At 35.7% G+C, this 26,750-nt stretch overlaps 3 protein-coding genes across 7 annotated transcripts; 2 read left to right on the top strand and 1 right to left on the bottom strand.

Annotated features, from left to right (window-relative positions):
- Positions 1–54: 54 nt before the first annotated feature.
- On the top strand, positions 55–4,203 carry LOC141662040 (phosphoglycerate mutase-like protein 4). Of its 4 annotated transcripts, none has more exons than XM_074469089.1 (7): positions 55–269; positions 358–451; positions 1,308–1,358; positions 1,452–1,562; positions 2,301–2,456; positions 3,485–3,560; positions 3,645–4,203. In XM_074469089.1, the coding sequence occupies exons 1-7, from the start codon at positions 67–69 to the stop codon at positions 3,863–3,865; spliced, it is 912 nt and encodes a 303-aa protein (XP_074325190.1). In that variant the 5' UTR covers positions 55–66; the 3' UTR covers positions 3,866–4,203. The 4 variants fall into 4 exon arrangements, with proteins under 4 accessions (XP_074325190.1, XP_074325192.1, XP_074325193.1 ...); XM_074469091.1 differs by having other exon boundaries at positions 3,650–4,203; XM_074469092.1 differs by having other exon boundaries at positions 2,301–2,432; positions 3,650–4,203.
- A 3,997-nt stretch (positions 4,204–8,200) lies between these two features.
- On the top strand, positions 8,201–21,935 carry LOC141662041 (CDPK-related protein kinase). Of its 2 annotated transcripts, XM_074469093.1 has the most exons (11): positions 8,216–9,082; positions 10,260–10,390; positions 10,930–10,971; positions 11,109–11,217; positions 11,793–11,871; positions 11,950–12,246; positions 19,812–19,924; positions 20,955–21,062; positions 21,140–21,202; positions 21,347–21,514; positions 21,625–21,935. In XM_074469093.1, exons 1-11 carry the CDS (start codon positions 8,513–8,515, stop codon positions 21,763–21,765), a joined length of 1,821 nt encoding a protein of 606 aa, XP_074325194.1. In that variant the 5' UTR covers positions 8,216–8,512; the 3' UTR covers positions 21,766–21,935. The 2 variants fall into 2 exon arrangements, with proteins under 2 accessions (XP_074325195.1, XP_074325194.1); XM_074469094.1 differs by lacking the exon at positions 11,950–12,246 and having other exon boundaries at positions 8,201–9,082.
- A 171-nt stretch (positions 21,936–22,106) lies between these two features.
- Positions 22,107–25,994, bottom strand: LOC141662042 (uncharacterized). Its single transcript, XM_074469095.1, has 10 exons — positions 25,740–25,994; positions 25,300–25,392; positions 25,077–25,193; positions 24,145–24,663; positions 23,678–24,027; positions 23,418–23,517; positions 23,232–23,291; positions 23,040–23,123; positions 22,790–22,906; positions 22,107–22,674 (listed from the first exon to the last, which is right to left on the bottom strand). Exons 1-10 carry the CDS (start codon positions 25,779–25,781, stop codon positions 22,372–22,374), a joined length of 1,785 nt encoding a protein of 594 aa, XP_074325196.1. The 5' UTR covers positions 25,782–25,994; the 3' UTR covers positions 22,107–22,371.
- Positions 25,995–26,750: the final 756 nt, after the last annotated feature.

The following is a 26,750-nucleotide window of genomic DNA, read 5'->3' on the forward strand; positions in this document are numbered from 1 at the left end:
AAAAGAAAAACCAAAAAGAAAATGGTATAAAAATAAACGACAAAAGTCTAGAAAAGACTAGAAATCATGCCTTGTTCGGTTAGCAAAAGATTAGAATGTACTGTTAACATCAGGTGGGCCGCCCAGTCCTCTTCTCCATCAAAACTGTTGAAACGGCGGCGTCTCTCTATCAAATTCCGAAACTTACAGTCCCCTAAATTAACTTGCCAAATTCAATTTTTAATTCCGTCGGAACTTCACACTTCAATGGCCGCCGCTTCAATTTCCAGGTCAGCAATACTCTTCTTCAATTGCACTAATTATTTCTATCTTTTAAGTATTGTGTTTTCGTATTAACTGTTGATTGCTTGCAATTAGTGACGGCGATGTGGAGAGTGCTGGTTTCGATTATGCGGAGATTATTGTAATTCGTCATGGTGAGACGGAGTGGAATGCTGATGGCAGAATTCAGGTTTATTTCGTTTACCTGCTTTTTTTTAATCTCGATAAATGAATACACTCGGGACCGGATAATTTTATTTGTTTATCGGATAATTTTATTTGTTTATCGGAGTACACTGTCTTTATTATGTTGGGACCGATAAAAAATATGTGTTAGATGTTACTAAAATAAAGTGTGTTATTATTGGTTGGGATTATGTACTACTAGGTTGTTCACTAGTTAGGCACTTGCTTAGCATTGTAATTGTGGTTTGTTCGATTGACTAATTTGTGATTTACTTACTATCAGTTATTTATGTGCATCATATTATGTGTTTTGTATTTACGACTTGTGTAATGCAATCTAATTTCGACGCAAGTTGTGCTTGATCATATTACTATATTAAAAACATAAGAGTATGTCCAATATTGTGCTAAATATGGTGCTATATCTATATTTTGACACCAAAACAAAATTTTATCTGTTCAATGATACGAGAAAGTTTTAGCACAACGTTGTAGTTGGTGCTATATATTGAACAAAATGTAGATGGTGCTATATTTGCCACATGGCTCGCATCACCAAAAAAGTGTAGAAAAAAAGAGAGGAAATAGATAGAATGAAATAAGTAAACAAAATTTGTAGGCATATAAGTGTTAGCTAGTTGAAAAAGTTTTAAATTTGAAATAATTTAGTTAAATTTAGCACTATGCATTGGTACCATGTTGCAATTTTAGGGTATCTAATATCTTTATGCATCAAGTAGAACTTATGAAATTAGGCAGATTAAGCACTATGCTTATCGTACTTAGATAATGTTCTTCCGTTGGTATTTGCCAGAATGATTTTTCACGTGGACTCTGATACTCATTTCTTTCTTGGCTAGGGACATCTTGATGTCGACTTAAATGAGGTTGGAAGACAACAAGCGGAGACAGTGAGTTGTGAATTGTGCAACTATCATGTTTCTTCTGTAACGATTATCTTGTTTTTAATGTTTTTCTGAAATGTTTTATGTTTCCTCACAAAGGTGGCTGCAAGACTATCCAAGGAACCTAAAATTTCTGCAGTTTACTCCTCCGACTTGAAAAGAGCTCATGAGACAGCAGAGATAATTGCAAGAACTTGTGGTGGACTTGAGGTATGCATCAAAGATTAATATTTCGTGGAAAATAGTTAACGTATACATCATGGGTTAATGTTTTTTACTGCTTCTAGTCGAGTATGTTAGAGATTGAGTGCATGGAGGCATCTAGAACTGTATAAGTTGATGAATCAGTTGGAACTATGTTCCAAAATAAAGTTGTTGTCCCTACTTTTTACCACATAGGAATGTAGGTTGTTTCTGATAACATCTGATTGAAATCAAATCGTTGTATTTAGATCAAACAGCTTGTCCAAATCTGCTTTAAATTTTCAAAGATGGATTGAGCTTATGAGCCGGGAGCTGCAGTTTTGGATTTATTTAAGCTAGGATTACTTGGGACCAATATTATGTACTACCTACATTTAAAAGAAAACCTTTTCCAAATAGTAAGAATCAATAAGAGATAAGAGACTTTTTTTCTTTTGGTTCCACTTTGAGGCTTTGCCTTCATTCTATCATCTACTTTTAAAATCATGTAACTCTGCAGTGGTCTTCCTTTTGGTATATTTTTATTATGTTCCCTTTCCTCCCCTTTGGTGCTCCACCTGCCTTCTTTGCTTGATCTTTAAAATGCTCTTGGATGGTACTTTAGAAAATATTTTTCTTGATACCACGTGTTCTTGAGTTTTAAAATTATCCGTGTGCGGCAAGGATCTGATAATTGGTTGACATTATCCACTATCCAATAACAAAAATTAGCTCCAAAGTATTTTATTTTGTGCATTGCTTCAGGTCATTAAAGATCGTGACCTTCGGGAAAGACATCTAGGAGCACTTCAAGGTGTTGAATATCATGAGATAGCAAAGATTAACCCAGAGGCACACAAAGCTTTTGTGTCTAAAAGTTTGGATGAAGAAATTCCGGTGTGTACGTGCAAAATAACCAGTGTTAGTTTGATAATGTTTTATTCATGTTTCTGGGCTTTGGGTCGACAATTATGCATATAAGTGTTTTTATAGTATTGGCCAGATTTGTCTTTGCTGGCCCAACTTCGGTGATTGTTCTTGCTTTAAGGAACAAAAAACTTTTATACCTCTGACAATTTAGTATTTTAAATTTCCCCAATACATGAACAAACCCCCGTTCCATCCCTAAGCAAAGGCTAGTTGTCATGGAAAGGAAATTACTTGTATTTTGGCTATAGGCTGGAGTTGACTAGATATGGTCTATTTAGATAGCAACTGGCATATGTAATAACAACACACACTCATAAGCAGTAAAGAGCTTCATATAGTCAAAAACTTTGTACCGCACCCATACTGAATGTGTAAGTGGTGTACCTGTAACTTTGATCTGTCAACTACGTAAATTCAAGTCTCCGAATTTAATAAGAATTACATAACGGTCCTTTAAAGAGAAGTTACAATCCGACACCCTAAACTACCTCCCATTTGCTCATTTTTGCTGTCAACAATTCAACATTAAGAAGAAAAAAAAAGGTAACTGAAATGTATATAATATATTCCTAAAGCAAGGTATACAGCAAGCATCGAGAAGCCTTAGATAACATGTCTTTGTGTTATCGTATGAAGCCAGCTGACTATTCTAAACTGAGATCGGGTTGCTATTTATGGTCAAACCTTGTTTACTTGATACTAGCTTATACATGTTCTATAACCTTCAGAAGCTTCTTCTTTATTTTGTGCAATCTCGAAAAGATGTAAACAATTGCTTTACCTATATTATGTGTGTTTTTGTTATTAACCAATAATCTTTTAGTACTTTTTAAATATGACGGTTTAATATTTTCAGCTATTGAGCTTGCAAGAATGGTGCTCTTTGCAATGACACCTTTTTCTTCTCTTTTGCAGTCATGCTAGAGTCATGGTATTTGTAATTAAGCTATTGTGTTAGCTTGAACTTAAAGTACACTAGAGTTCTTAATCCCCATTTTACTACTTTATTCCATAAACAGGGTGGCGGGGAAAGTCTTAATCAACTTTATCTACGTGCTACGTCTTGTTTGCAGAAGATTGGAGAAAAACACAAAGGTATAGGTGGATTCATACTTGCGCACTCACACTTGTAATAGGATGTGTATGTTCTACGATACATCATTAATTTTGCAATTGTAGGGCAGCGGGTTGTTGTAGTCACTCATGGCGGTCTCATCAGAGCACTTCACAGGCGAGCCACAACACATCACCGAGTGGGTAAGGTAGTGAATACATCTGTCAATGTATTTCACTTGTCTGATGGGGGTAAATGGACCATTAAAACCTGGGGTGATGTTAGTCATTTAAGCAAAACAGGATTCCTGAAATCCGGTTTTGGTGGTGATAGCAATTCTGGATAGCTTCCTCAAATTAATATACAAAGGGGAATTTAATTTGAAGAGCTATTTGAAACCTCCCAAGGCAGACGAATTGATACGGCCTAATTTATGTTCTGCGTTTCGATCTTAGATTTTACATAATAATGAATAATTAATATTCTCATACTTGATCGATGCAAGTTCCCCAGATAATTATCATTGCACACAACTTGTCGAAGAGGTATTGGTACCCCAATGTAATTTTAATGCTCTTGGGATTGCAAGATATAATAGTTCTGCCCTAAAAACAAGGTAGAAGATGTTTCTGTTGCATGGCCATGTGCAACAGCAAAGGCTTCATAATTGACATTTATTTATCATGACCCTGTACATGCTCATTGTTTATCTTGTTTCCTGAAATTAATCAATACCTCTGGAAGTTGGGTGATTTTGACCAACTGCTGGCTTGGATATTACGGCAATGTTTATAAAAAAATGTCACTAGTATATGAACTCTTAAACACTAAGATTACTGCAATTGATAGTGCCAGCAGTCCTTGCTTCAACTAAAGGTGTATGCGTAGTGCATACATATTTATTGTTTTTGTTTCTTAGTTTTAGGTCTTTCTAAGCAAACTCTTCCATAGTTTAATGTTTGTTGAACTGGAAGTCTGGAATGCTTAAAAATGAAAATGTGGTCCTTGCTGGAATAGCTGTTATCCTGTTGTCCATAACTATGTTACGTTATTCGACTGAATGTTGTGAATTACAATGCTGGCTTTGCCTGCTACAAAATCATCACCACTATTACGTTTTCTGCATTTGCTCGAAAACTATGTTGCTGAAATGATCAATGCAATTTTTAACGGCAAGGTGCTGAATGTATGACATGTATCAGACCATTGGGGGGGGGGGGGGGGACAAAAATCTACAAGTGGGACGTAAGAGCTGATTTTGCATAGAGATTAATGTACTTGACAACTAGGTGGATGGGAGATATATCCGTATTTGGTCCACGAAATTGTTACTATGAATCATTTCACTTTCTTTTTGTTCGACTGTGACACGGTTTTTAAACTTCTGGAAATCAACGAGAACTAGAACTACATCAAATTTTGAAAAAGTAATGAAAAAATGAGTTCAAGAATAATGCCTTGGCCTTAGAAGAGAGTGCTCGCAAGGTAAGTCTATGTAGAAAGCTCTTGCTAGACAAACCCTTCTTCGAGTTTTCTAGGGTTTGCCATGTGCACAAATTAGATAAACCCTTCTTAAATCTTGATATAAACTGTCTAGTTTACCGCTAAGAAATGAATTTATGCATTGGGTTCATGCAATTGTGAAGAATTTCCCAAAGTTCCTAAACCAACGCTTTCACCTTTCGAAAGTGGGGGATATTTTGATTATGAGGCTTAGAGTGGGATATCAATTGATTTGAAATGATTCGACAAATGTGATGGGCATAAGGGCATTAAGCTTCTTTATGGTTGAGAATGAGATGGGACATGTTTCATCCAATTTTATCTCTAATTTTAATGCGCAAATAAATAGCCTTTCACGTCAAAATTAAATGAACAATTAAAATAATTGAAACGGGAATGAGGAATAACGGTCTTAGAACTGTATAGGGAAGTATGATGAGCATTTTAGAGGGCTTTTGATAAAAGGTATTCAATAAAGGAAAAGGCAAAGAATTAGGCTCATTCCCTTTGTTGATGTTTGTTTAGTAAAAACAATCATTCCATTTCCCTTTTTTTAGTTGTAGGTTTATCCTTTATTCCTCAAACTCCATTCCCCACCTCCCATTATAATTTAAATTTTGGACCAAAAAAATACATCAACATGCAAAATTAATTTTAAAAATTAAAAATAATTTATAATTTATTTTTTATAAATTTAAAATAATTTTAATATAAATTTATATGTTAATTTATTAAAAAAGTTACTAATGCTATTAAATAATTAAATTTGTTTATTTATTATAATATTAATATATTATACAGTTATAATATAAATATATTTGACTATATTGAGATTGCTTAATATTAAAAAATCAAAAATAAATGTAATTATGTAAATTTTCATTCCATTTCTGGATCTGAACCAAACACGTAAAACAATTATGGGTCTTTCCTTCCCTTTCTCATCCTTTCCCTTTCTCGATTCCATTCCGTTTCCCCGAGATGAACCAAACGCCCCCTTAGTATATTATTGATAAATATAATAAAAACATTGATTTAGACCACTACAAGGAGAATACAACTTTAACAACACTTTTATATATGCTCATTATTAGTAATATAATATTAAATTTTTTAAAAGAGAGAAAAATAAAGGATTATAAAGAAAGAAAAATGAATATTTTATTCATAAAATGAAATAGAGATGAGATGAGATTTGATTTTTTCAAATAAGATAAAAGAGAATCATGTTAAATTTTCAAGGTACACTTGATTAATCTCTTCAAGTGACATTTAATACCAAATTTCCTATATTTTAAATGGGTTAAATCTCAAAATAGTCACTAAGAACACAGCATAAATCTAGTTAACCGTTAGTTATGGTTTATTGACTTGATCGGAAGTTGTTTTTTTATTAACATCATTTACAGGATCAACTTGTAACATCTCAGATGTCACGTGGAATTCAAATAAGCTAACCCAATATACTAACCCATATATACATACATATATTAGCAAATTAAGTTTAAGTTTACAGAGAAGAAGAAGATGATAAAAATTCTTTTCTAAAACTTCACATCCCAGACTATGATGCTCTGACCAAGGATGAAACATCCATAACTCTCACTTGTGGTCTGGCATGTCTCGATTTTGCAATTGTTATTATAGAAGCCAGCAACTTGAGTATGCATGCTACATGTTTAATTTTGAGTTTGAATTTTTTATTTTATTTTCATTTTTAGATTAAATTAAATGTACTTCTCATTTTTTTAAAACTTCATTAAAATATTTTAGTTCTTTTCATAATTTATTTGACAATTTTAATGAAATTTTTATAATAAAGTAAATGACTAAGATTTAAAATAAAAACTAAATGTTAATTTAGAAAAATATATTTTCTATAAATTTTAAAAGAAGCACTAAAATTTTGTAATTTAAATTTAAATTTTGAAGAATATGTTTCTAATTATTTTTTAATCATTTTGTTATGTCATTTAACAAAATTCACACTAATATTAAAAAATTGAATTCTTCCAAGATAGTTATTATAATTTTCAATAAATTTTAAAAGAGATTTATATTTAAAAAATAAACCTTCTCCTTTTAATTTAAAATTTAAACATTTTACTAATTTAAGAGAACATTTGTTTTACAATGATTCTATTTAGCAAAATTAATGTCTGGTTTTAGAAAATTAGAAAGAAAGATTTTAGATTTTAAAATCAAGAAACTTGTTTGAAAAACTAAAAACTGTTTTGTATTGCAAACAACCATCCATGTGGAGGTGTTACAGGTTGTTTCCAACTATAACTTCCGTCAAGGTCAACACATCTTCCGTTAAATCAACTGTGCTATTAACGGGGTTGTCATTATTATCTACTAAAATGATGCATATGAGTCTCCGATAACTTAAAGTGTGTTTTTTGATACATGACCTTCACTTCAATGACCATTTGAGATTTAACCCAATCTTAAATTTAAAGATTAACTTAGCTAGATTATTTGAGATACTCTTAATTTAGTTTCCAAAAAAGATTGCGAGTCCACAATGAAATTTAATTTTTAAAACAATAGTTTTCGAAAAAGATTATGAGTCCAAATATTTTTTTTTTTATTATAGGTAACCGCATTTAAGTGACAGACTCTGGCTTATACATTCTCCTCCTGTGGGATATTTTCCTCCCGTGCGATTCGAATCTTGTAACCAAGAGGATAGTTATTTTAAAAAAAATATATTCATAAGATTTACCTCAGGCTGAGGTGTTTTAATGGGTCATATTTGCAAATTTTTACTCAGATGTATGATTATAAATACGTTCTTTATGTCTTTATACATAAAATATTTATAATCTTCCATTACCTGAAAACGAACCCCATAATTTTTATCAAGTATAAATGAAATATTCATTCTTAAAATATAAATCCGTAATATATAATAAAGAAATTTTATAGTACCCACAATCGTTCACGAAATCGTTTCTCAATGATTGATTTATCATTATGTTATTGGATTGAATTTTTACTCATTGATGAAATAGACACGAGGTATAGTAATATTTTTTGGATAAATTCTAAATACCTAGCATTACTCGTATTACCACGAATAAAATATCGCTGCCCCAATAAAATATTGTCTCTGCCACATTTAACTTAAAAATAATTATTTTTTCAACCAACCGGATAAATTAAATAATGTTGAACACTTCCACAGATCCCCATTTATCCGTTATCTCACTCCCTCCTGTCAGTCTGTCACAACTCACACATAAACACGCACTCTCCCTGTTTTCAAATTTAATGAAACCCTACACCACCACCCCAATGTAATGTTCAACCGAACACCACACCCATTCCCCATTTCAAATCCCCTCTGACACCCCCATTATTCTCCCTCTAATTTTCCACAACCAATTCTCGTAAAAAAAATCGGTCAAAAATCGGGCAATACGAGACGGGTTAAGTCGGACACCTCCCTCGGGCATTTTAAAATGACTGCCTAAACAAATACACCATGGGGATTTGTGTTTCCAAACCCTCAACTGATCCTGATAACTCTATTCCACCTCGGCATAACACTATTCCACCTCAGCAAAACAGTGTTCCACATCAGCACAATACTATTCCACCTCAGCATAACAACACTATTCCAGGTAAAAACAGTGTTGAACCAGGTAAAAAATCTCCGTTTTTACCGTTTTACAGTCCCAGCCCTGCGCACTTTCTCTTCTCGAAGAAATCGCCGGCGGTTGGATCTCCGGTGACCGGAAGTTCGAATTCGACGCCGAGGCGGTTGTTTCCGTTTCCGCCGCCGTCGCCGGCGAAGCATATTAAGGCGGCGTGGGCGAGGCGGAGGGGATTGGTGAAGCCGAATGAGTCGGTATCGGCGATACAGGAGAATGATGAGGTGGATGGCGGTGCTAGATTGGATAAGAGTTTCGGGTTTTCGAAGAATTTTGGGAGTACTTTTGAGATTGGGGATGAGGTTGGGAGAGGGCATTTTGGGTATACTTGTCGAGCTAAGTTTAAGAAAGGGGAATTTAAGGGACTGGATGTTGCTGTTAAGGTCATTCCGAAAGCTAAGGTATCGATATTTTAGCTGGATTTTATTTTATCGCGTTTGTTTGATTGTGGAATTTTAATTATAATCGTGTGATTTGAGTACATTTTAATTGTTTAGCTGAATTTTATTGTATCGTGTTTATTTGATTAAGGAATTTTAATTATAATTGTGTGTAATTTTAGTACATTGTACTTGTTTAGCTGAAGCTTGGGTGTAGAGATTAGATCTGATTTTACTTTAGTTTAATTACGGTAGAATTAAGTGGTGTTTGTTCTGTTCATATATGAGGTTGTTAGGTTTGACTAATTTGGGGGAAGCTGATACAAGGTTCCGTGAAAGTATAGCACCTTATCTTGTTATGCAGTTATTTTGTGGAGAGAAGGTTAAAATGTTAGTAGAAGTTTTATTTCTCGTGTGAGATGTTATTGCTTAAATCGTACTCGTGGTTGGAGTTGAAGTGTCTTCATCTATACGTCTATACCTTGTTAGTTATAGCGGGTTTGTCTAAAAGGATAGACGAAGACAGTCGCTATGCATGGCGGAAGGCTGCATATATTTGCCAAATTAGTCAAAGTGTCTTTGTCTTTATCTAATGAATTTTGGTGGGTTTGTTTTGAAGAATGATTGAACATGGTCACTTTGCACAGCGGTAGGCTGGGTAAATTTAGCTATCAAGTCGCGCTGAAAGAGACTGTAGTCAGCTAACTTGTTACCCGTTTCCTGCTGTTACTACAATTGTATTACATTACAGATTTATTGCAAATTTGTTTAGGATTTATAAAATCAAAGCACAGGGAAACAATTTCCATGATTTGAAATTACTGGGCATAAATAACTGGGTGGCAGCTTTGACCGTAGCTTGATTTGACAGTTGTGGCTTGTGAATTCTTAACCTAAAAGATATTTTAAGGAAAAGAATAAACTTATCTTTCCTTTGGATTGAGCAGATGTATCCTTTAACATCTCTATGGCTATTATGAAATAGTCTGAATATTTTTATTTAATATATGAGAGAATAATATAATATTTATGTGCTTATCATGTGGATTCTTGATCAGATGTAAAATATAGAATCGTTACGGAAACATGTTTCCTTGTATGTTAAATTGTCTGACATAACCTCATTTATTTATGTCTATTTGGCAGCATATTGTTTATCCTTGTAAAAATTGTTCTCTAATTAATTTTTCCCCTCTAGATGACCACTTCCATAGCCATTGAGGATGTCAGAAGGGAGGTGAAAATCTTGAGAGCTTTGACAGGACATAACAATCTAGTACAGTTTTACGATGCATACGAAGATCATGCTAACGTTTATGTTGTGATGGAGTAAGATTTCCTACATCATTAACTGGTCTTAAAATATAGGGTAATTGTAAGTTATTAATATTGGAATATTCTTTGTTTATCTTGGACATCATTTGGACCTTTTTGTGTCAAGAAAACTATTAAATAGAGAAGGAAATTCTCCCTTACCTCACTCTAGAAAAAAATTGGGAAAAAGTAGAAGTAAAAGGATTATATGAAATATGTAACAAAATGCTGAAGATTGCATTAAGTATATTTCCCACACAAACGGAGTAACTGACAAGGCCATCTTTCCTTTGTGAACCATAACTTTTACATGAGACAGATTTTATAGTTATTTAAACCTTAAAACATCAATTTCAAGGACAAACTTTTGTAAAGCCAACTTTTTGAGAACAGGCGCTGAACAGCTTGAAAGTACTTTAATGCATAGAACTTTTATTTTTTTAGTTAAATATGCATAGAATTGTGTCAATTTGTGCTACTAGTATCAATTTTAAAAATCTGTGAGAAGCAAGTTTAAGTATTCAACACAATTTTTTCATCATCTCTATTTTCAGGCTATGTGAAGGTGGTGAGCTTTTGGATAGAATTCTTGCAAGGTATTTCTGTCACTGTAAGCTAAATTCATAAAGTTTGTGTTCTATATGTGGAACAAAAGTAATTGTAAGAGAAATATGAATTGCTCAGCAATTTAGGTCATATGAAAGAGTCAGCGAGCTGTATCTTTGTTGTGCAGAGGCGGAAAATACACAGAAGATGATGCCAAGGCTGTAATGATACAGATATTGAATGTCGTTGCATTTTGTCATTTGCAAGGTGTGGTGCACCGAGATCTTAAGCCAGAGGTGAGATATCTTGTTTAAACCACTTACACTTGCATTAAAAAATTACTGGCTGGGACACTGCTGCAGTAATTCATCTTTTTCCAAGCACATGCAGATATTCTACTTTACGATTCTTGATTGCCAAAATTGTGTTTTCTTCTTGTTAAAACTTCAGTATGGCCCTATAAACAACAAATGCTAGTACAACACCTTGCATCTGAAGTACCACAAGAAGAATCTGACTGCTGTATTATAAGCTCTATAGATCGGTTTAGACCTCTGCACTTGTCCTGGTTAAGTAGATTCTATTTATAAATGTCAAATTGACGTCAGTGTAATTTTGAAATGGTTATGGAGCGACATAGACTTTTAGTTTTTTTTTTCTTCTTCCGAGGATCCATTGATAGCCTTGCCTCAAGGCTCCTTCTGAATAATGCGTAATATATTATTGTTCATGGGAGGTTTTCACTTCTAAATACTGTCGGTGCAGAATTTGCAATTATTAAAATTTTCTTATAATTGTAATCCATCTGTTGCTTCCCTTTATATATCCACTTTGTGTGCATGGATATATGATTAGCTAATTTTTGGAACAGAATTTCTTGTTTAAATCAAAGGATGAGGACTCACAATTGAAGGCGATTGATTTTGGATTGTCAGACTATGTGAAGACAGGTTCGCCACGGATTCCCTCTTTTGTGTTAAACACTTAAACTTGAAAATCAGTTTTTCAGTATCGCCAGTGGCTTGCAGATGAAAGGCTAAATGATATTGTTGGTAGCGCATACTATGTGGCTCCAGAAGTTTTACATAGATCTTACAGTACTGAGGCTGATGTCTGGAGTATTGGTGTGATATCATATATCCTATTATGTGGCAGCCGTCCATTTTGGGCTCAAACTGAGTCTGGGATCTTTCGAGCTGTTCTAAAAGCTAATATTAGTTTCGATGAACCACCCTGGCCTTCTGTATCTTCTGAGGCCAAAGACTTTGTCAAGCGTCTATTGAATAAAGATCCAAGAAAAAGAATGACCGCTGCTCAAGCCTTGTGTAAGTCTCATAGTTTACTGACTAAGTTCTTGTTGGATATCTCACTAACAAGTATAGCAACATAGAGGCAAGTGTATAAAGAATTTAACAAGTTTAGGCCAAGACCACAGTTAACAAAACAAAACATGCAGGTAAACAAAATCAGTAACTGAAATAACGAAGAGAGAAAGTAAGATGTACCCGAAACCATAGCTTTCAACCGTGACTGAAACAAAGGTTTACAGATACAAAATGCCAAGAAAATGATCACAGCTGAGTCACCAGGCCTTGCTCGAAGTCCTGGCTGCTCTTGAAGAGATTATTGCCCCCTACCTGCTGCGTTTGGGATGTGCGCAATATCTCCACCAGGATAAAACAGCTCGGAGTTTATGTTAACAGCAGCAACAAAAGCTCCACTTCGACCAACACCTCAGTCGCCGGAAAAATATCAGCACTTCAGGACTTATGGGAGAGAAATGCAGAGAGGTTGAAGAGAAGAGATGAGAATGTAGTGTATCTTATATCATAATATTCATTCAGTTTAGCCTCTATTTATAGGAGAGGAAAAATGAAACTGTCCACACACTTAATGTCTGAATTAAACTGCTCCATTAATGAAAAAATCAAAACTGATCAGATTTTGAATTCATAAATGAAAAAATCAAAACTGAACAGCTTTTGAATTTAAATTATTTGTAACAGCTTTTCACATTAACACCCACATTATAATCAGAACTTAAGTTAAGTTCTGATTTGATTCATCAGTACTTAAGTTCTGATTCTGATATCAGAACTTGTTAAGTTCTGATTTTATTCATCAGTTCTTAAGTTCTGATTCTGATATCAGAACTTGTTAAGTTCTGATTTTATTCATCAGTTCTTAAGTTCTGATTCTGATTTCAGAACTTGTTACAGATCAGATTATTTGCAGGACTTAGCCTATTTCAGTACCCAGCCCAATAATCCAATCACCGATAAATAAATTCGAATTAAAATAATTCTCAAATAAATAAAATCCTCGCCCAGGTCGCCTCGCGTACGCGAGACGCCGAGACATTCGCCCAAATCGCCCTTCGACCCGGTCCGGTCCGGTGCGGTGCGGTGCGGTGCGGTGCGTGGCGGGGCGGGGCGCGCGTGTGTGTGTGTGCGCGTGAAGCACACAACAACACAATGGACCATCACACACCTTAGTAGTTGTATACTACTCATGTGGGTAATACCATATAAAACACACACCCTCCTTTATTTATTTCAATGTGGGACAAACATTCTCAAATTTTTCCAAGCTTTTCCAAGCTACTTTCAACTCTCATTTCATATGGATTTCATTAAGAAAATTCTTAAAACCATACATGAAAATTTAAGTTCAAATATCATTGAACAATTTCCAATCATTAGATTTTAGGATTAACATCAAGAACATAATTAAATTAAGCTCTAAAATCCTAATTTTCTAACAATCCCCCACAAATCCATACAGAAATGTGATCAATTTCCCATCATGACTTGTTTTTCAGAGTCGGTACCCTTCCGGGTTTGAACCCTCCTAATTCCTCTACTTCAATGGCTATCGGACTCAGATGGAATGTTTCACCTTGAATCTTAATCCGTTTAGTATAACCATATTCCATAGACGACGACAAGTCAAAGGTTATGGTGCCAATCTACGGCTTTGAGACATTAATGGTCATGTCTCGATCCTGTTCGTCGAATGCTTCAAGGATTAACCCAATCCTCTAATTGCGACCACACAATTACATTCGCTTAGCTGGGCATCTCCAGAGATATACTGCCTCTATCTCGTCAAATGACTTGATCCCATTCAGAGTTTCAACACTCTTGCTTTTCTGGCAGTGTCAGTACCTTCTAGGTTTACAGGGGATAGATTCAGATACTGTAGTATCATCTATGTAGCAAAGGTACTACCAACTCATCCTTACAGCTTGTTATTACCCATTGAATACACTTCAAGGGATCTCCTCTCATGTGTATTGGGTTCCCACTGTTGATGAATTATGATGGGTTGACAATCCCATCCCCAACCTTGACTTAAGGACCACTGCAGGTTCCAGTCCTTTAGTAAGAGGATCAGCTATATTATTCTGAGTTCCTATGAACTCTATAGCTATGATCCTATCAGTCACTAAACCCCTTATAGACTTGAGTCTAACTTGGATGTGTCTCTTAGTTTTAGCATTATGCTTTTTACTGCTAATCTTGTCGATAGTTGTTCGACTATCACAGTGAATAGCAATAGCAGGAAGCGGTCTGCTTACTACAGGTATTGCAGACAAAAGTCCGTGTAACCATTCAGCCTCCGTCCCTGTGGCATCAAGTGCACACAACTCAGCCTCAAAAGTAGACCGAGTAACAATAGTCTGTCTGCTTGACTTCCAGGATATTGCTCCACCAGCCAAGGTGAACACGTATCCAGTCACTCCATTGGAACCAGACTTCTTAGCTATCCAACTTGCATCACTGTACCCTTCAAGCACACCAGGAAATCTCCTGTAGTGTAAACTAAGGTACATTGTGCCTTTTAGATATCTAAGTACTCTATCAAGAGCATCCCAATGACTTCTGTTTGGACAGCTTGTATATCTCGCCAATTTAGACACAGAATATGAAATATCTGGTCTAGTACAGTTAGCAAGATACTGCAAGCTCCCAATAATCTGAGAATACCTTAACTGAGAAACAGGCACTCCTGAAGTATTCTTGACAAGGGCAACTTTCGAATCATAAGGTGTACTAGCGATTCTACACTGTGAATAACCATATTTCTCAAGTATAGATTTCTCTATATAATGAGATTGAGTCAAGGTTATTCCTTCAGTGGACTGAATCAATTTGATTCCAAGAATCACACTTGCCTCACCCATATCCTTCATTTCAAAATGCCTTTTCAAGAATTCTTTAGTCTCGTTAATAATCTCAATATTGGTTCCAAACAGTAAAATGTCATCCACATATAGGCACAAAATAACACACTCATTACCTTTAACTTTAGAGTAGACACACTTATCACTTTCATTAATCTTATAACTGAAAGGCAATATAGTTTCATCAAACTTTTTATGCCAATCCCTGGGAGCTTGTTTCAAGCCATAGATGGACTTGATCAACTTACATACTTTCCTTTCATTGCCTGTTGCAACAAATCCATCAGGCTGATCCATATAAATCTCTTCTTCAAGTTCACCATGAAGAAAAGCCGTCTTTACATCCATCTGATGGATGATAAGACCATGGACTGAAGCCAATGCTATAAGCATTCGGATTGTTACCATTCTTGCAACCGGAGAGTATGTATCAAAATAATCAATTCCTTCCTTTTGCTTAAAACCCTTAGCTACCAGTCTAGCTTTGTACTTATCTATTGAGCCGTCAGGGTTCAACTTCCTTTTAAAGACCCATTTGCACCCAATAGTAGAACACCCAGGAGGGAGATCAACCAACTCCCATGTTCCATTGGAAACAATAGAGTCAATTTCACTCTTGACAGCGCCCTTCCAGTGCCTTGACTCAGAAGAATCCATAGCTTGCCGGAAAGTTAAAGGTTCGTCCTCGATATTGTAAGTGATGAAATCACCTCCAAAATCCTTGACTACCTTTGCACGCTTACTCCTCCTTGGTTCCTCTAATTCCTTAGGAATAGAGCTACTACTAGGTTCCGCCCCCACATTTGTCATCTTTTCCACATGATCAGGAATAGAACTTGATGTGTGAGTAAGATCTTCCTCAGAAGTCGTTTCAGGTATTCCAGTCTTCATAGGGTAGACATCCTCAAAGAATGTCGCATCTCGAAATTCAACTATCGTGTTTGCCACTATACCATCTATGTCAGATTTTAACACTAAAAATCTCATAGCTGTAGTGGTTTCAAGATAGCCCAGAAAGATACAGTCAACAGTCTTTGGACCTAGTTTCTTTCTCTTGTGTTCAGGTACAAGCACCTTAGCAAGGCACCCCCACACACGAAGATACTTAAGACTAGTCATCCTGCCTTTCCATAACTCCAAGGGTGTTTTATCCATGTGTTTCAGAGGGACTCTATTCAAAATATGGCAAGCCGTATTTAGAGCCTCTCCCCACATGTATTTAGGCAATCCAGAGTTAATAAGCATACTATTAATCATATCTTTAAATGTTCTGTTCTTTCGCTCAGCAACCCCATTAGACTCAGGTGTGTATGGTGGAGTAACTTCATGAACTATACCATTATTTGCACAAAATTCATTAAAAGTATTACTCGTATACTCACCACCTCTATCAGATCTCAACCTTTTAAGTAACTTACTAGTTTGTTTTTCTACTTCAGTTTTATATATAATGAATTTAGTAAGTGCTTCATCCTTATGTCTAAGTAAATAAACATAACAGTATCTACTACTATCATCTATAAAAGTAATGAAGTATCTAAACTGGTCCTTGGTCAACACACCACCAAATTCACAAATATCAGTGTGTACTAGATCCAACAAGTCTGAATCCCTAACAACGTTATGAAAAGGTTTCCTTATCTGTTTAGCAGACACACATACTTGACATTTAGAATTCTTTTCTATGGTATATTTTGGAATCAACTCTAAGTTCATCATGTTCTTAAGAGCACCAAAGTTCAAATGACCTAGTCTAGCATGCCATATATTTGAGGATTCAATACAATTAACAGTAGGAATAACATTATTATTCAAACTTCCCAAAACGGGATTCGCATTAATAACAAATAAACCATTTGACAAGTAACCCTTGCCAAAGAATGTACCAGTGTGAATAAGAACTACTTTATTACACTTGAACGAAATTTCAAAACCACTAGAAACTAAACAGCTTCCACTTATTATATTTCTACGCATGTCGGGAACATGATGCACTCTCGTCAGAGATAGAATACGTCCTGAAGGGAACTTCAGATCCACGTTTCCAACTCCATGTACTTGAGCAGCACTAGCATTCCCCATCTTCACAGTCAAGCTATGACTCTGTTGATAAGATACAAATAAACTAATATCAGCACAAATATGTACATTAGCTCCAGTATCTATCAACCATTCATTTGACAGATAGGTAGAAAATATCACAGGGTTGTAGGATACATACCGGTCAACGTTGGTTTCAGAAGCCGTAGCCTCACCAACAACCATGTTCACTACAGGCCCACTTGCGGTTCCAAGCACAACATTCGCTTGCGCTACCTCGGTTTTCTTCGCTTTCTTCGTAGGGCAGTCCTTACTCTAGTGCCCAACCTGCCCACAAGACCAGCATGGTTTGTTTGCCTTGGGTTTCTTGGCCTTGTCCTTGTCACTCTTAGGTTTATTACTATTAGCTTTCTTAGCAAAAGCCTTCCTCTTTTGTCCTACAGTTGCTATGTTTACCTTCGAGGTACCGTGCTCAGTTGGCATCACATGTCCCTGTTTGGACTTGTGTTGTTCTTGCACAGAGATGTCCAGCATAAGGTTGGTCCAGGTGATCTCTCCTTTCTGTCTTTTCAGGGAGAGAGAGAACTCTTCCCAAGACTTCGGGAGTTTTTCAATCACACTCATCACCTTGAACTTCTCCGGGAGATTCATTCCAGACTCCTTCAAAGCATGCACTATCATCTCGAACTCATGCACCTGCTCAGTCATGGACTTATTGTCCACCAGCTTGAACTCGAGGAACCTTGCCACAGAATACTTTTCTAGACCTTGTGAGTCAGTATTATGTGTCTGGTCCAGCTTCTCCCATAAGAGTTTTGCAGAGTAGGCATCAGAAGAATAGACATCAAACAAAGTGTTTGTTAGTGCCGCCAGAATGGCCGCTCTAGCCACTCCATCCTTCTCAGCCCACTTCGCAAAAGCCTTAACTGTTTCAGCCTTCTCTTGATCCACTACTGGTTTCTCATATTCCACAACCGGCCACAGACCCTTTATAGTCAACCACAACTTCATCCTTTTCTGCCAGCGAGAAAAGCCAATGCCACCGTTGAATTTCTCCGGTAAACCGGTTAGTTCAACAGCTTGTGGGAAACTATAGGTGGTCCAATCAATGGCCCCAGCAGTTGCACCCGAACTGCTACCACCACCAACGATAACCTCACTTTCGTTAACCATTATGTTAAATTCTAAATAACTAATAATCTCTTCAAGAATGTTGGATATCTCACTAACAAGTATAGCAACATAGAGGCAAGTGTATAAAGAATTTAACAAGTTTAGGCCAAGACCACAGTTAACAAAACAAAACATGCAGGTAAACAAAATCAGTAACTGAAATAACGAAGAGAGAAAGTAAGATGTACCCGAAACCATAGCTTTCAACCGTGACTGACACAAAGGTTTACAGATACAAAATGCCAAGAAAATGATCACAGCTGAGTCACCAGGCCTTGCTCGAAGTCCTGGCTGCTCTTGAAAAGATTATTGCCCCCTACCTGCTGCGTTTGGGATGTGCGCAATATCTCCACCAGGATAAAACAGCTCGGAGTTTATGTTAACAGCAGCAACAAAAGCTCCACTTCGACCAGCACCTCAGTCGCCGGAAAAATATCAGCACTTCAGGACTTATGGGAGAGAAATGCAGAGAGGTTGAAGAGAAGAGATGAGAATGTAGTGTATCTTATATCATAATATTCATTCAGTTTAGCCTCTATTTATAGGAGAGGAAAAATGAAACTGTCCACACACTTAATGTCTGAATTAAACTGCTCCATTAATGAAAAAATCAAAACTGATCAGATTTTGAATTCATAAATGAAAAAATCAAAACTGAACAGCTTTTGAATTTAAATTATTTGTAACAGCTTTTCACATTAACACCCACATTATAATCAGAACTTAAGTTAAGTTCTGATTTGATTCATCAGTACTTAAGTTCTGATTCTGATATCAGAACTTGTTAAGTTCTGATTTTATTCATCAGTTCTTAAGTTCTGATTCTGATATCACAACTTGTTAAGTTCTGATTTTATTCATCAGTTCTTAAGTTCTGATTTCAGAACTTGTTACAGATCAGATTATTTGCAGGACTTAGCCTATTTCAGTACCCAGCCCAATAATCCAATCACCGATAAATAAATTCGAATTAAAATAATTCTCAAATAAATAAAATCCTCGCCCAGGTCGCCTCGCGTACGCGAGACGCCGAGACATTCGCCCAAATCGCCCTTCGACCCGGTCCGTTCCGGTCCGGTCCGTTCCGGTGCGGTGCGTGGCGGAGCGCGCGTGTGTGTGTGTGCGCGTGAAGCACACAACAACACAATGGACCATCACACACCTTAGTAGTTGTATACTACTCATGTGGGTAATACCATATAAAGCACACACCCTCCTTTATTTATTTCAATGTGGGACAAACATTCTCAAATTTTTCCAAGCTTTTCCAAGCTACTTTCAACTCTCATTTCATATGGATTTCATTAAGAAAATTCTTAAAACCATACATGAAAATTTAAGTTCAAATATCATTGAACAATTTCCAATCATTAGATTTTAGGATTAACATCAAGAACATAATTAAATTAAGCTCTAAAATCCTAATTTTCTAACAGTTCTTATCCTTCTGTTGTCAATGTTTCTGGAGTGCTCTAAAAGTTTTTTTTGCAGGTCATTCATGGATCAGGGATAGTAATGATATAAAGTTCCCACTGGACATATTGGTGTTTAAACTTATGAAAGTCTATATGTGTTCATCTCCTCTTCGAAAAGCGGCTTTACGGGTGTGTTTATGTTGCTATTTTGTGGAAATCAATTTCTTGTAACATGTATATGTTTTTCCCTCTTTCAGAAAAGTATTTCAAATATCTTAGGAGTCGGGACAAATTTTTGTTCTACATGCTTTAAGATTTGAGAGAATAGTTATACGAGTGTCTTTCCAAGCCAAAATTAATTATTTTCCATTTTTTCATAAATAAACATCTTTCATTTTTCCTAGAAATTTGCATTTAAGGCTCGTCGGTAGAAATTTACATTCTATTATGTTTTTTTTTCAAGTGTTTGTAAAATAACTTAAAATGAAATTCTTGCACTTCTGGAAGTGTAATAACGTCTGTCCAGGGATAAGCTTGCTCATTTTTAACCTTTTTGTGGCATAAAGTATTAAACTTCCTATTCAGAAAAAATAAAGTACAAACTTTTGTATTTTGTTGAAATTGTTTGATCTTATTGCTAAAAGAGCATGTGATGGAAGCATTTTTCTGCTCGTCTTATATTTACCAATTTGGTAAAGTGGCAAACCTATATAAAAAATAGCTCAGATACTATATGTTTTAAGTATTACCATGTTTAATGTGCGTTTATTTGGAAACCATGTATTGTCTCTTGATCAGCTATGGTTATTTTAACTAGACAATATCAGCTTATAGAAAAGTTAATGAATAATAGGAGAAAAATTACAACTTAGTAACAGTCTGGCCTCGGACTCTTTATTTTACCTTCGAGTACCCGTATCGGACACTCGACGCTCGGACTTGGACACTTATTTTATGCCAAAAACATGTATATTTTTCAAAATGTTGCCGAGTCCGATACTTGGACACGTGTCACTTGTCCATGTCGGACACTTCTAGACGAGTCCGAGTAACATACTCCGGCTGACTGTCACAACTTCTGGAATACATGTTTATTACTTGCTTATTTCTTAGTCCATGTGCTTGATAACAAAATTTACCTAATTTATTGGCACATTTTGGCAGGCACATTCTATCACTAAAATAATCTTAAATTTCCTCCCTTTTCGAAAATTGGCAGGCATTATCGAAGACATTGACAGTTGATGAGCTATTTTATTTGAAGGAGCAATTTGTATTGTTGGAACCAAACAAAAATGGAAGTATAAGCTTGGAAAACATCAAACAGGTCAGTTCATTGCACTATATTGAAATTTTGTTATGACCTTGGGTTAAATGTTTCTTATATCCTCTACAAATGACCAGGCCTTGATGAGAAATTCAACGGATGCCATGAAAGATTCTCGTGTGCATGATCTTTTAATATCAGTATGTCTTTCATTATTCCGTGGATATGCTTTCATCATTTTTGTAGGAAGTACCATGTATGAGATCAAATTTGTTGGAGTATCTACTATCTGCTATATATTTTCTTGCAAAAAACTTGAAACTCCTGCTTCACTATCTTATCAGCTCAATGCGCTTCAATATAGAAGGATGGATTTTGAGGAATTCTGTGCAGCAGCTTTGAGTGTCCATCAGCTTGAGGCACTGGACCGGTGGGAGCAACATGCTCGTTGCGCCTATGAACTATTCGAGAAAGATGGTAACAGGGCTATTATGATTGAGGAGTTGGCCTCCGTAAGTGCATTCCTTCTAGGCATTTAGACAGTGCACTATTACGATCCATTTGGATGTCAGAAGAGTTTATCACTAGCCTGGTGTACATTATTTTCAAATTTTGTTTTCAGGAACTAGGCCTGGGCCCGTCTATCCCTGTTCATGCCGTACTGCATGACTGGATCAGGCACACCGATGGAAAGCTTAGTTTTCTTGGTTACGTGAAACTGTTACACGGTGCGTCTACTCGAGCCATTGCCAAAGCTCGATAACAACGGGGCTTACCAATTGTTGACAGAGCTATATTCAAGACCCCCACTAATCTCTCTATTATTTTTCCTCTTGGTTAGTACATATGTAACATTTGAAAATTATAATTGCAATCTAACAAGTTAAACCTCTAAAATTTGTACATGTTTTGATATGCAAGGACATTCGTATATATACTTCCCCTTGTCATTTTACTCCATTCCAGCTAATGTATCACATCCGCTGAAGAGAAAAATGTTTAAATGTTCATACAGTTCTAACAGTCACATTAGGTTGATACTTGATAGCACATTATGTTGCTATTTCTCACTAAACAGTCACCACAAATACAGTTCTAACAAGCTGTCACCGAAAACTCGAAACATAAACAAAGTTAATGAAATACAAAATTTTCATTATTGTATATTTCCCCCCTAAAACCCAATCTGAATAAACCAATCACCAAGCCTCAAACTTATTTGCAGGAGAAAATTATTTCAACCTGCACATCCTAATGGACCACATTAAGTATATACACTTCTTTATTTATCTCAGCCAAACAAATCTGTCATCCCACAGTCCAGAGAACCCTGCAGCAGACTGAAGGTTCTAAATCGAAAAAACGACTCTCATTGGTGTATGAGGTACCTGAAGCTGAAATCATACGGCGTTACTTGAACCAAATGTGAAAGAGGCTCTCTTCCTTTCCTCTCGAGACATTTAACTGTTTCATTCCTAAGATCATCAGGTAGCTGGAGGCATACCCAATCCAGCATAGATTCCAAGTCCTTCGCGAAGTCAAGTAGATACCAGTCCAGTAGCTTAGGGATTATAATTTTGCTCTTTGTTGATATTCCAATAGCCGCCTGCAAGTAATCTCTCTTGGCTATTTCCAACTCCTGATCAACTTGAGATGCAGTATAGACTCTCACCTTCATTTAAAAAACATCGTCTCTTAGATGTTAGAACGTAAACAAATGTTACATTTCTTATCAACTTAATAACTTAAGACACTTAACAAATGTTAGAAAGGAGCTAACAACTTACAGCAGGAGAAGACCAGCTCCCACAAGAGAGGGCAAATGTAACCAAGGGCTCGGACCAGTCAAATCCAAATATGCTACGTGCCTTCATCTCTTCGCTTCTTTCAGATTTTGCAGAATTCTGCAAGGAACCATAACGAACTGAGCAATGAGCATTTGTGACCCGGAATGAAGAAAAACATGAAGACTCCTAAACATGTGTTTAATTTCCTTAAAAGAAGTGACTATGAAAATAGGAGGAGGATTATACTTACATATTTCAAGTGGTAAGGCAGCCTCAAGATGAAATGCTCAATCGTGATTGCATTTAGCAAATGTCCACCAACTTTAAGCGTTGCCTGAAGGAAACACTCGTGAAGCTTAGTTATGGGAAGTGCTTGTTTCTCTAATATATCAGATATACAGCTTACTAAAAATATCTTGTAAAACGAGGAATCACGACTTGCCTTTTGCATCAGTGCTACAACCATTTCAGGAGTCCTAGGTATCCCGTGCTCCAAAAATGCCTGAAGGTTAATGATTTAGGTACTAGGAGTTAGTTCAGATAACTAGAGGCAAATGAACTTATCAGCCATAACACGCAGAAATAATGAAATGCTTCTTGTGCAGTTTTTCTAAAAAAAACATCTTACATTCATCATGCATGAATTATAGGCATTAATCCAGAAAGCAAGCTTCTGCTGATGGTTTAGACCCTCTAAACTAACAGAGGCGAGCTTACTAAGAAGGATCCTGAGAATCAAATGAAGAATAGGATAAGATGACTTGAAATACAGATACAGATACAGACCTATATATGTCGATCAAGGACAGAATTAAATGAAGAATAGGATAAGAAGACTTAAACTACATATACAGACACAGAATCATATATGTCGATCAAGAATCTTACTTTAGTCTGTTGATGAGAAATGAAGCATTTGTTTTCCGTTTCAGGTCTACAGAGCAAGCTTCAATAACAGAAAGGCCTTTATATGGCCCGATATCTCTTCTTGATTCTGAGCATATATGATATGGATCCCGGAACTCATTATCACCTATAAAAGCCAAAGAAATTACAGATGACAATAGTTCTGATTCCATTGTTTTACCCTTCGACTTGCTTAACCTCAGAAATATGCTAGACAAACACTTCACAACATCCTCGGATATCTTGTTTGCTGGACTGCTTTCAGTTTCCAGACTCCTATCTGAAGAACCAGAAGAGCTCTCTTGTGCTATTTCCTGATCCACTAATCTGCACTGTACCAGGATAAATACAAGTATGATCAATTCAATTTACTGGTAAAATTCTGCAACACTGACTGTTTTGTAAAGTTAAATTGTTTAAGCACATTTACTTATTGGTAATTTATTTACCTGCTGCTTCTGAAAATCAACACATTTTTCAGCTGATTTAGATTTGCTTGGAGGCCTCTTCCCTGGGGTTCTTGCCATTGCACTACCATTCTCGAGGAATTGCTTAACCTTTGTACTATTCGTACATAATTGATTTTCTTTTCCTAACCCATTTTCCAAAGAGTTATCAAGCTTCTGCAAAAATTGTTTCCCATTTACTTGTATATCAGAGGAATTCTCATCTTGATCACGTACAGGGTCAGATGACAACAGTCTCCTCCTCGTGGTAGTCCTCGAACTAGATGGTGAAGGCCTTGCTGGGGGAGAAGCTTCGACATTGACTTCACTGTGTGAAAAAGATCTAGAGTGCTTTCCTCTAGAACTGGCCATCGAGACAGAAGTAGTAGACTTTTCTGGAGTCTTTCTGGAGGAGGTGTAAAGAGCTTCCTGATATAGTCCTTGTCTGAAATCCACAACTTGTTCTTCTAACCGAACAACCTCTTCCTCCAGTACAGCTACTTCAGCAAGAAGCTCTAGTGTCTGCATTTCCAAATATCACATTGCAAATAACAATATTAATTATCGGTCAACCTATATAAAATATCTAGATCAAGAATTGGAATGCTGACAAGGATCCAATAGCGAAAAGTCTTTAGTAAAATGCTATCACAATCAATTATAGTGGTACAAGTACCAATTCATTCACATTCTTGATAAATATTTAGAAACAAATCCAGCCCGTTTGGGAAACCGGATTTTATTTGAAATTCTGGATTTGATCAAATAAACTGTTTGGTAATTTGGAATGAAATCCAAGACATTCAAATATTAGTATAAACATGAGAATTTAAGATGACAACTCAAATCCTGTCATTTGAAATCTCTCATTTGAAATGAAATTCAAGTTTCCAAACGCCCTCTGAACGGAATTACGAATAATTAAGTAGACTAACATGCTGAGGTAGATAAGGAGGAAGACGAGGTAAAGCTCCTAAAGGTCTGCTAAAAGCCCTCTCCAATGCTCTGTGCACATTCTCTTCATGTCTCAACTTTCTTTTCAAATTATCAACCTGTCAATTAACATACAAAAATCAAATTTTCGCAAAAAAAAATAAAATCTCTAGAAATCAAAACAAAACAAAGACACAACATATAGTATTGGCACAGATTGAATACATCTTGAAGCAATGCCATCTTTCTATCTCTGCTTGATGCCCGTCTACTCGCGACGACATTGCGATGAGTCCCCTGCATTTCCATTTTCTTGTCCTGGTTTCACAATTCAAATTGTGAGACAGTACAAAACTACAATATGTAAAAATCAAGATTGTGCTAAAAGAAAGTGAACCACATATTCTTTGCTTGAAAAAGAGAAAAATATACACATGTTCTTCTAGATTTGGATCAAAAGTACACTAAAATATTCCCACTCCTTCACTTAACAATCAATCTCCACAGAACATAATCAAGATTAGTACAATTTAACTACAATGTCATTACAATAACAACTGTCTTAATCATATAAAACAGTAGTGCATATAATTCATAAGCAAGTAAGATCTATGTAGTAATCTTGCAAAGCAAGTGAAGCTGAAGAATAAAAGTAAAATACTTGCCTTTTTTTGAGGATGAAGTGAAGTTGTTCTTGTATTATTCATGTTGTAGTAAGTTTTGTTGGAACAACAAACAACATAAACAAAAAGCTTATGAGATTGGCATCAAAATGGTGAGTACAGAGGGAGCGGGAAAAAGGTAATAATAATAATGGAAGCAAGCAGCAGCAGAGTATATATAATCAACTGAGCACTCAGTCCCTTGTTCTTCTTTTTCCCAACTATCAAGTCAGTAGTGATTTTTATATACAAACCTGCTGCCGTATATATACTACAGGGAATGTGCTCCCTTTTTAACAGGGACTAAATAAATGTTGACGTTCGGTTCGTTTATAAATTTTGACAACTGAATGAAAATCTTTAAGAATGTAATGATATTATTATAATTTTTTCGTGTTTGAAATTAGATTTTTGATACGTGACTGAAACGTGATTTAACCCTCTTAAAAATTATAGATTAGATATTTTTGGTGCTAAGCTAAAATGTACTACTAACAACTATTTCAGAGTCATAATTATCTTTATTTTGATTGAACTATTATTTCTATATAGGTTTTCAGTAGGGATGGAAATTTTCTCCGCTCCGCTCCGCCCCGCCCGATCCTGATCCAATCCCTGTCGTAAATGAGACGGGAAATCGGGAATTTTTTCTGATACTGAGTGAGAATCGAGGAGATATTTGTGAAAAATTCGGGGTCGGGGCGGGGTCGGGGATCAGTGTCTCTCCGTCCCGATCCATGACCCCAAATTGTATTTTAAATAAAAATAATATTATATATAAATAACTCAAATAAATATTGAAATATATACAATATATTATTATTATTATTATTATTATTATTATTATGATTATCAATTTCTTATCGTGGTATTATTTCACTATAATATTATTATTTTTGTTTATTACTGATACTATAAACAAATATTAATTCAAATTAGGAATAAAAATTAATATTAAATTTTAAAGAAAATCGATATATTTGATTTGCTATGTGAATATTTATTGAAAATATT

Source organism: Apium graveolens, chromosome 5, assembly GCF_009905375.1.
Source record: "Apium graveolens cultivar Ventura chromosome 5, ASM990537v1, whole genome shotgun sequence".
NCBI lineage: Eukaryota > Viridiplantae > Streptophyta > Magnoliopsida > Apiales > Apiaceae > Apium > Apium graveolens.